This window comes from Callithrix jacchus, chromosome X, assembly GCF_049354715.1.
Source record: "Callithrix jacchus isolate 240 chromosome X, calJac240_pri, whole genome shotgun sequence".
NCBI lineage: Eukaryota > Metazoa > Chordata > Mammalia > Primates > Cebidae > Callithrix > Callithrix jacchus.
In genome coordinates, this window is record NC_133524.1 from 146,070,261 (window position 1) to 146,080,209 (window position 9,949).

The 9,949-nt window shown below is 51.9% G+C and overlaps 2 protein-coding genes across 9 annotated transcripts; one reads left to right on the top strand and one right to left on the bottom strand.

The window, feature by feature from the left end:
- Nucleotides 1–5: 5 nt before the first annotated feature.
- On the top strand, nt 6–5,416 carry EOLA1 (endothelium and lymphocyte associated ASCH domain 1). Of its 8 annotated transcripts, none has more exons than XM_078364160.1 (5): nt 6–312; nt 1,320–1,725; nt 3,478–3,541; nt 3,644–3,925; nt 4,795–5,416. In XM_078364160.1, exons 4-5 carry the CDS (start codon nt 3,673–3,675, stop codon nt 5,016–5,018), a joined length of 477 nt encoding a protein of 158 aa, XP_078220286.1. In that variant the 5' UTR covers nt 6–312; nt 1,320–1,725; nt 3,478–3,541; nt 3,644–3,672; the 3' UTR covers nt 5,019–5,416. The 8 variants fall into 8 exon arrangements, with proteins under 8 accessions (XP_078220286.1, XP_035144771.2, XP_035144770.2 ...); XM_035288880.3 differs by having other exon boundaries at nt 1,320–1,386; nt 3,305–3,541; XM_035288879.3 differs by having other exon boundaries at nt 1,320–1,386; nt 3,399–3,541.
- A 688-nt stretch (nt 5,417–6,104) lies between these two features.
- Nucleotides 6,105–7,820, bottom strand: LOC118150578 (heat shock transcription factor, X-linked member 3). Its single transcript, XM_035288886.3, has 2 exons — nt 7,266–7,820; nt 6,105–6,805 (listed from the first exon to the last, which is right to left on the bottom strand). The coding sequence occupies exons 1-2, from the start codon at nt 7,746–7,748 to the stop codon at nt 6,221–6,223; spliced, it is 1,068 nt and encodes a 355-aa protein (XP_035144777.3). The 5' UTR covers nt 7,749–7,820; the 3' UTR covers nt 6,105–6,220.
- Between the last annotated feature and the right edge of the window lie 2,129 nt (nt 7,821–9,949).

Genomic DNA, 9,949 nt, shown 5'->3' on the forward strand with positions numbered 1-9,949 from the left:
CGTACGTTCTTCGTGAAAGGGATGACGGGAGCTGCATGAAAGCGGAAGAGTTACGGACAGTTAGCACCTGTCACTAACCCCCGGTTTCCCGGAGTCAGTGGCAGCGAGCGACCTTGCAGCCCCGACAGGAGCCCGGAGCCCTTTGTTCTCACCGCGGCCCACGTCGCTTGCGAGCCCGTCGTCCTGGCTCCGGTGACCTCGCTGGGTCGCGGGGAGGCGGAGGACTGTTCTTCTGTTACCAAAAGCCAGAGTCGGCCCTGGACGCGACGACTCTCAGGGTCCGGAGGCCATAACACCGGCCGCGGCTGAAAGGTACGGGAGCCCGTGTGCTCCGCCCTCTTGCGGACAGCACCTGAGGGCTGGGGTTTCTCTGGATGTTTGTCTGAGAACCCGTGTGGGGCGCGCCCAAGGCACCCTTTCCTGTTCCCTGCTCTCGCCAGGGTCTCAGCCCCGCTCCTTCTAAGCGTGTCTACTCGCGAAATGCGTCTGCGAGTAGAAATCCGATCCCGTGGCTCACGCCTGTAATCGCAACACTTTGGGAGGCCGAGGTGGGCCGATGATCGGGAGTTCTAGACCAGCCTGACCAACATGGAGAAACCCCCCCGTCTCTACTAAAAATACAACAATTTTAGCCGGGCGTGGTGGATCATGCCTGTAATCCCAGCTACTCCACAGGCTGAGGCAGGAGAATCGCTTGAACCGGGAGGCAGAGATTTCGGTGAGCCGAGATCGTACCATTGCACTCCAGCCTGGACAACAAGAGCGAAACTGTGTGTTCAAGAAAGTAAAGTCCTGTGCTGCTCCACACACACCGACCCCATCTTGGCCCGGTCTTCCCTGCCTCTAGCTTGCGCCCTCTGCTGTGCGCTTGCCTGGACCCGAGGCCAGGCAGTGCACAGCTCTGTGGCCTGTGGCATCGTGCTTAGCGTGACCTACCCAGAATTAAGCTGAGGGGAATGGGATGTAGAACCCCCAAACCCTCGCCCACTGACAATGCGAGGGGACGTGGCATTTTTCTCCCCTAGGGTGGAGCGTGCTCAGTTGTAGGAATGCGACTCAACTTACTGAAATGATGTTCTGCCCTGCGGGCCGGTGCACTCTGTGGTCCTTGACCTAGACAGGTGCCGAGGGTCCCACTGCTGTGATTAGCAGAACCAAACTGAGTGGGGTGCACAGGTGTGTTACTCATAAGACCGGCCCTCCCAGCTCTTCTTGGTTTCCAACGCCTTCTACTAAGTAGATGACCTTCCTAGGGCCATTAACCAGGCTTGCTGTTTTGCTCTTAATGACCTTTCCTCCTTATCTTCCTTGTTGTGCAGGTAAAGAAGCTACGTGGAAGAGTGTTTCCTCTTCAGGCCGCAAGGCAGGTACTCTCTGCAGCACCAGGTAGGAGGGGACTCCACCCCCTTCTTGCCTTTCCAGTTACATGAGTTCTTACTAGGGATTCCACACACACCCAGTTCACATTTGTTGTGATTTTGTGGTGGTGACCAGAAAAGGGTTGGCTAAGAAACTGAGCTGTGGAAAAGAGGCAAATGTTCGCTGTAGCCACATATACCAGTGGGTGTGGCCAGGCCCCGTGGGGGACATTCAGCCTCCATCAGAAGTAATCCAGAACCAAGGAACCTGGTGATATTTTGTCACCCATCAGCAGAATAATGAGGCTCAGAGCCACAAGTGTGTGAGGAAAATGGCACCATGGATGGGTTGGTGGAGTGTACACGGGTGAGTATTCCTGGAAGGCCATTTGCTGGCAGATATCAGCATCTTAGATGGGCGTGCCAGGCGGCCGAGGCATTCTCTTCAGCAGCTCTTCACACGGCGAGTGTTAGCGGAAATGTCATTTCTAGTGGCAGAAGTGGGAAGCAGCTTGTAACTCTCCATCGGTGGAGAATGGTCAGGCAAATTATGGGACGACCAACAATGGGATATCACACAGGCAGTGAAAAACAAGGTAGATGAAGATGGGCAGATGGAAAGATTGGGCTTGATGTGCTGTTAAATGGAGGAGTCATGCCCTATCCTGCAGAGATGTGTCGGGAACAGCAGTTTGCCAAGATGGATGAAGCAAAAGACCATAAAGGGGCTGGCTTAAACTCCAGACATTCGTTGTCTCGCAGTTCTGGAGGATGGGAGTCTTAAATCCAGGTGCTGGCCGGGTTCGTTGTTCTGTGGGCTGTGAAAGACGATCTGGTCTGTCCCTCTGTCTTAGCTTTGGTTAGCTGGGCGGCACCCCTTGGCTCGTAGAAACATCTCCCTTGTCTCTGCCTGCGTTTCCTCATGGCGTTCTCCCTGTGTGCATCACTGTCTCTGACATCCCCCTTTTCATAAGGACGCCAGCCACGTGGCATGTGGGTCAACCCTAATGACTTCAGTTCTGCTTGATCACCTCAGTAATGACTCTGTCCTTATGTATAAGGCCACATTCTGAGGTGCGGGGTTTAGGACATATGGGTTTTAGGAGAACACAATGCAACCCATCACAACGAGAAAAGCCCTGAGGTAGAAACAAGCTTGGCATGTTCCCTCAGGGGATGGAAGGCCTGAGCGGCTGCAGGGTGGTGAATACAGGGGAGAGGAGAGGACGTGGCTGGGGCGGGAAGCCTCTGAGGCATCTCAAGAGGCTATGACTGGGCTGATGTTCTGGCTTCCAGCCCATGGCTCCTTCTGAAGCACAGGGCGGTACTCCATGCAGGAGGAGGGGACCCTCTCCCAAGGTACACACACAGGAGGCAGGGACCCAGGCAAGAGGCGTGAGAAGTCAGAACGCATGGGACTGTGGGCCGGCGCCTCATTCTCCTGAGCCATAGACTGGGTCTCACAGTAGCACTGACCCTGCTGGGTTACTTGAGGATTAAATTTGGTGATCCAAGGATCATGCCATCCCAGAGGGTGGCATGTGGAAGCCATGTGTGTGTGTGGGGGGGGGGTGGCAGTTGTTCTGATTCTCATTCTTTATTCAGCTCGGATCGGGGACAGGGGTGTCTGCTGACATGGAGTGCAGTGGTCAGGGAAAGGGCTTGAGGAAGGTGGCACCCAGAGGGGTGGGGAGGAGATGTCTGACTGAGGACCGTCTGAGGTCATGGTGCATCCTGAGAGCAGAGCTGAGATTGGATATCAACGATGTGGGCTCAGCAGCCCTGCAGTAGGAGCCGGGAAGGTCAGTGCCTTGGTGGCAGCAAGGCCAGGGCACTGAGAGTACTGGCGGGGCAGAGTAGGGGGAACAGAAGAGAAGCGGAGCCTGGGACTGCCCTTCTGTGCTGGAAGACGGCTAGCACAAGCCCCGCCTCTCCACTCTGTCTAGGCCGAGGGGGCCCTCTGTCCTCTGTGTTCCCTAGGGCTTGGTGACCTCTGTCATCGCACCAACCATGCGCTATCTGGCCTGTGCCTTCCTCTAGCTGCCCTGCCCTACTCCAGACCTCCCCAAAGACTCCATGAGATGGACCTGAGTCAGCCGAGTCCCAACCCCTCTTCTAGGGCCTGCCGTGGCACTGGACATCAGTGACTGCGTTGTGACACACGGAAGCAGTGGACCATCAAGGTCAGTGGGATTTAAGGGACCTGGGAGACACGGGGGAAAGGTCAGGACCACTGCCAGTGAGCTTGGAGGGCTGGCGTGTGATGCGCTTCTGTGCTTCCGCAGGCCACGGGAGGCCCCGGGAGCTTGCGAAGATGAAGTTTGGCTGCCTCTCCTTCCAGCAGCCTTATGCTGGCTTTGTCTTGAATGGAGTCAAGACTGTGGAGACGCGCTGGCGCCCCCTGCTTAGCAGCTACCGGAACTGTACCATCGCCATCCACATTGCTCACAGGGACTGGGAAGGTGATGCCTGGCGGGAGCTGCTGGTGGAGAGGCTCGGAATGACGCCTGCTCAGATTCAGGCATTGCTCCGAGAAGGGGAAACGTTTGGTCGAGGAGTCATAGCGGGTAAGTGACGATGTGCCAAATGTGCAGGCAACTCCTGGAGCTGCCACCCGAGATCTTGCTTGGGAGTGTGGGGCCTTCTGTTGTCGTCTGAACTGATTGGCATGTACACACCACAGTTTCCTTTGATGACAAACCTCCAAATGGGCGGCAAGGGCCCTGGGCTGGGGGTTTGCAGGCCTAGCTTCCGCATGCTCTGCTGAGTTGTTTCTCCACTCTGGGCCTCAGTTCCCGTTTGTGATCTCAGTGAGAAGCCGGGTCAGGTCCCTGTGCACATGGTGCATGTGGTGTTTGGGGTGTGTGTGTGTGTGTGTGTGTGTACGTGCGTGTGGGTTGCACATGTCTGCCAGAGACCAAGAGAAGCAGCTCAGCCAGCCGAATGGGTCAGGTGGCCTCTAGAGTTGGGCTATCTGCCTGGCTTCACAAGCCTGCCCCAGCCCCATCGCTCATGGCACCCTGGGCGAGTCCCCTAACCTCTGAGTGATTGAGTTCTGACATCGGCACGTGTCCCCTGATGACCTGTGTAGGCATCACCTGTAGGTTCCTAGGCGGTAGCTGGTGCCCTTCCAATCTGCAACGGCTGCCCTCAGCAGTCTGGCTTGGACCCGCCTCTTACTTGTGTGGCTTCGCTGAGGACAAGACCCTCTCCTCTGCCTTTCTGGAGCCCTCCCCACTGCCTTTCCCAGCATTCGCTGAATCGAGTTTGGTTGGTTATCAAAGCTGTGGGAAAAAGACTCGACCCCCGTCTTGTCATTTTGCTGATGCCGTCTTACTTTCTATTGGTTGTGACTTTGAGTAACTGTGTTGTCACACAGGCAGGCCTTGGGCTATGGAAGTGCAAAGCATTCATGTGTGTCTCTCTCTGTGTACAGGACTCGTTGACATTGGGGAAACTTTGCAGTGTCCCGAAGACCTAACTCCTGATGAGGTTGTGGGACTAGAAAATCAAGCGCTACTGACCGGCCTGAAGCAGAAGTACCTGACTGTGATTTCAAACCCCAGGTGGCTACTGGAGCCCATACCTAGGAAAGGAGGCAAGGAGGTATTCCAGGTAGACATCCCAGAGCACCTGATCCCTTTGGGGCATGAGGTGTGACAAGTGTGGGCTCCTGAGAGGAGTGTTGCAGGGAACCCAGCTAAATCATGATTTCAGTTCACCGTCAGTTGAAACCAGCTCCAGCTAAATCATTTAGCTGCTTTCAATTCACCATCATGTTGCAGACCTACATACATTAGGCTAGATCTGAATTTCCCCTGCTTTGGAGAGCCCCAGCCACTAAGCACTGTGCATGGAAACAGGTTTCTTTGCTCAGAGGAAGGAAGTAGGGGGTGAGGCTTTCCTTGTGTGATGCCTCTTTAGGCACACAGGCAGTGTCTCAAGTACTTTGTCCTTTGGGTAGAAGGAAAAGCTGCCAGTAAATGTCTCGGCATGGCTACAGTTTTGGTCCTGCTAATTCCTGGATTATACAAATAAATGTGTTGTAGATGACTGGTTATGAGGCTCCATTCTATGTCTTCCCCGTCTTTGTTCCGGTCAAAACTCATCAAACCTAGCATCCAAGCGACACTACAGAAAGTCGGACCTGGCGGTGAATGTTTGCCTGGTAGTGAGCAGCCATTAATGGACTGACTCATCCAGGATGGAGAGGACGTCAGACAAGAGCAGCTGTCTGCCCTTTCAGGTTACTCTCACTCTCTTGTGAAAGTGTCTGTCAGTTTCTGAAGCATGTGTGTCATCTGCATCACACAGCTACTTCATATCCGAGCGGTGGCCCTTCTCTTGCGAGCCAGGATGTTACAGTGGTCATAAATCCCTTGACAAAATGGGGTGGCCTGACTCAGGGGGCCCCAGTAGGCTAGGCTAGGGATGCTGACCTGCTGGTCAGACACTTCCTGGCAACATTGGGAGGGACCCATGGGGAAGACTCTCCCGTTTAAAGATACTGCCAGGATCAGGAGTGGGGCTGTTCTTCCCCCTGAGCAGCAGGCAGATCTCAGGGGAGCCAGTCTTCTTGGGCTTGGCCTTGACGCTTCCTAGCAACATCCTTTGCTGGGTGTGTGAAAATGCTGCTTCTCCAAATGTGGGGACCAAAGCCTGTCTTGGACAGAATTTTCAGCCTCTTCTGGCTTGTGCCAATGAGATGCGTACAGTATAGAAGGTTAGAAAGAGCACAGACAACAGTTCTCATTTAAATTGTTTATTATTTATTATTTCCATGGAATCTTGTTTATTAAGACCAAAAATGTGTTTCTCATTGGAAAATGGCAACCTTTATTGGGCATTAGTGGCCTGTGAATTCATGGATTTGGATTGTTTCTGAACTGTTCACAGAGTGGACAGTTGCAGCCTGAGGAGCCTTTCTGCTCCTCCTCATCGTCGGGGGGCTCGTTTGGAGTCATGGGCAAGAGGGAGGCCGACAGAATGGAGTGGCAGTCACTGTACAAAAATATTACACTACTGTTATCTGGGTAAACCAGGCTACGAGGCACTTTCCTTGTGCTTTTCATCCAGATAGTAGCCGAAGATGCACGTATGACATTTTCAGAGGTGCCCTCCCAATTTGGGTCATTTGGTTCCTGAGGGGGCCCAGATCCCGGGGGATGCCCAGTGATGGTGTTCTTGGGCCACATACCAGCGTATGTGAAGGACTGGGTGCCACTGGGTCCCTGAACATTGGGGCTTCCCCCCTGGGACATTCTGATGGCTGCATCCTTGGCATCGCTGTGATGGATTTGTAGGGGGTGTCCTATGGCTACCAGCTTCAGCCTCTTTGCAGCTGGGACGTGGGTCGCTTGCTGAGTGGCTTTTCGGAGGTTACCTTTTCTCCGGATGTTCTCCAGGAGCCACGGCTTGCCTCTCTGAAAATTGGAGTTGTGGTAGATCTGAAACAAAATGAAGTATGTTAGTTGTTCCAGGATAAATTATTCCTTTCCTACCTCCCAAAATTATGATCTTGTTTTGCCGTGGAGAAAAGAATGCTTTAAGTGGCAGCAAGTGTGGTATGCCCTACAGCATGACCTGACTAGAGATAAACAATTCATGGGTCAAGGTGGTAATGTATAAATAGTATGAATCTAGATATTAAACTGCAACCCCCTTAGAGGTAATATGCAGGTCTGGATAATATGTTCCTTTATATTATCTTTCAGGGAATTGTAGTTTAATGTCAAAATTCATACTTTTAAAATTGTATAGTTTGCATCTTTCGATAAACAAATTCCTCACATATAAAAAAGTTATCTTTGACAGTTAACTCTTTTACAGTATATAATTTGTACTGGTGTCCTATGAAGATGTTTGGGAAACAAAGGCAAGGGATTACAGAAATGCTTTCTACTTTACCATCATATTGTTGTCTCTTGGCGAGGTGCTTGGGCGTATTTTACGGAATCCATAGAGGTGTATTTGGCGAATGAAACTCTTCAAGCTCTCTGTTTTGAAGATCTTCTCTGCGCCTCTCCGTTGAAGAATCTCCCTCTGGAAGAGATCCTTCTCGATGATCATAGCATCTCCATCATGGTTCCAGCTCAAAGACTGGAATGTGTCTTCCTCCACCATCATCCAGAGCTTTCTTGGGAAGGAAAGGCTAAAAAGGTTGCGGTTGTCTTCCATGCTGGCCACGCGTTGGTTTTGGTCATCTGACGGTGGGTTATCTTGGGAACCTGAGTCTTGGCTCACGGCTTGGTCGTCGTGCCTGTCCAAAACCTCCCTGGAATCCAGATTTGGATCAGGTGATGAACTAGATGGGCCCCCACTTGTTGGTTCTCCACCAACAGATGGGGCCAGCTTGGCTTCATATTCCTGTTGAGTATTCTGACTCGCCATGGAGCTACACCAGAATCGGGAGCATTTGGTACCCAAGACCCTTATCACTGTCCTAGCAAGTCCAAAATGCCTTCAGTGGGAGTGAGGGTGCCCAATAAATACTGTCCACAAAATTCTAGAGTCTCGGTATCAGGGCAACCAGCTGCTTAAGTCATCATCTGCTCTATTTTTCACATGATGTCACAAAGGTGGCTCTCAGCCAATCTGGAGAGGGGGCCCTGGCCAGATGTTGGGGGAGGAGACAGGTAGCGTAGCTTTCAGCTTCTCCCTTTTCTAAAAGTGTCTCCAACAGGCCTGGTTTAAGCTCCCAGAGAGTCTCCCATCTTCTGACAGGCACACTGCATCATAGGGCCAGGCCCCAGATGAGCTGAGGAACCATGACTCTATGGCCATTCCCACCCCTGAAGACAGGGGAGGCCTTTTGCTAGCCTCTGATTTGCTCAAGAGTCGGCCCCTAGTCAGCCCTAGCTTGGGTTTCACCAAGACTGCCTGAGTCAGATGGGCCCCGCACGGGTGACTGCCTTCTAGGAGATGGTGGTCCCTACCAGGCTGTTTGGCCTGGTCTGTGTTACTAGCACCCCTCTTTTACAATCCCCCCCCATCTCCTTCCTGCTTAGTCTCTTCCAGGTACTCCTAATGATTGGTTGGATCTGCGCCGGTGGGCCCAGATAAAGTGTTTCTCATTCCACTTGATGGAGTTGTCCCCAGAGGGGTGCCGTGCTTAAGTATGGTGGGAGCACTCCTCTCACTCCTCTACCATGGTGTTACCCAGAGCACCATTTGTGGTTGGATGGCCACATTCTCAGCTATGCTTTGGAGCCTCCTGTGGAGCTCTGCTTGCCCCTGCATCTCTCTCTCTCTCTCTCTCTCTCTCTCTCTCTCAGATCACAACAGGAGATTACCTTTAGTTTCTATTTTTGCTCATAAATAAATACTGTTATCATTGCCCAAGACATGCTCATTTCTGAGGCCCGCTGTACACAGACGATCCTAAGAAAAGTTCCTACTTGTTTAGTTAGACCTGATTAAAGTAATCCAGCACAAAAGTGCCATCATTGTGTATTTGAAAATAGATGAGAATATGGAGTGTGTGTTGGGGTGGGCAGGAGGAAGGAGAAAAGCTAAACGAAAGTCATCTTCAACATCAGGTGAGAGGATACGACAGTCTTTTGGTTGATACGCCTTCTCTAGCCATTCAAGACAACTTTGTTCTTAATACTCACTCTGTATAGGGAGACAGGGTGATACAGTGGAAAGGCCCCAGGCTGAAAGGACCCTGGGCCCTTGTCCCATTGAGTAGCACCCTTTGCCCACTCGGGGTCAGCCCTGGGTGCGAAGAGGCTGGGAGGAGTCTCTCCCAAGGTGCCTTTTAATCTCAGGGCTAATTTTTCATAGCGCCCCACGTGGATGGAGGCAGGTTTGGATCGTGGTCATCATGCTTCTTAAACAGCGTTACAAAGGTTTTGTTCAAGGACTCAATGTAACCGCTAGGTACACATACTCTAAGGCTAAATATTAAAATACTGGTGACATCTCTAAAGGAGGATCCTTGAGTATTCAGTTACACAGCTGGCATCTTTCATTTACATACCAGAGTGCTTTTTCATAGGGGAGTTCTTAACACTGCAAGTGATACTTAGTTGTGGCTTTTGTGACCTCATGAACCCTGCTGATTACTTTTATAAGAGCCTTTGGCCATTAGGTGGGAGGGGAACAATCATGAAGAAAATCACTAGGGAAACTGCACGGTAGCACTCAGCCAAGAGCTGGTATTGATTTGATTTAGTCACGCTGTGTCATGTGGCTTCTGTAGGACCATTACCCACCATGCTCCTTGGTTTTAAGTCACAGAATGTCCACTGGGATTACAAGTCTAAGACATCAAGCTGCTCTTATCCCCTGGAGGGAATATTTAGGGTACTGACTTAAATCTAGTCAAGAAGAGTCATGGGAAGGCTGGCCACTGGCTGAGCCTGCTCAGTCCTCAAAGTTCAGCTTTGCAACCTTCAGCAATCATTCAGACAGTCTCTATGAGTCACCTGCCACCTTCAAGCCCCTTTGAGGAAGATGGTTGGTCTTCCCTTCCTTGCTGCAGAGGCCCCTGAGATGGACCCCGCATTGCTGCTTTATGAATGAAATGATCATGGTCAGACGACCCAAGCAGAGCACAGCTGACTAGGGTATGAGGAGCAGTGGCCCTG

Bases quoted from the DNA above. Each gene is read 5' to 3' on its own strand.
- LOC118150578 (XM_035288886.3), bottom strand. From the start codon at position 7,748: ATGGCGAGTCAGAATACTCAACAGGAATATGAAGCCAAGCTGGCCCCA. The intron at 6,806-7,265 runs GTAAAGTAGAAA...ATTTTGTTTCAG, and splicing joins CAAGAGACAACAATATGATG to ATCTACCACAACTCCAATTT.
- EOLA1 (XM_078364160.1), top strand. From the start codon at position 3,673: ATGAAGTTTGGCTGCCTCTCCTTCCAGCAGCCTTATGCTGGCTTTGTC. The intron at 3,926-4,794 runs GTAAGTGACGAT...CTCTGTGTACAG, and splicing joins TGGTCGAGGAGTCATAGCGG to GACTCGTTGACATTGGGGAA.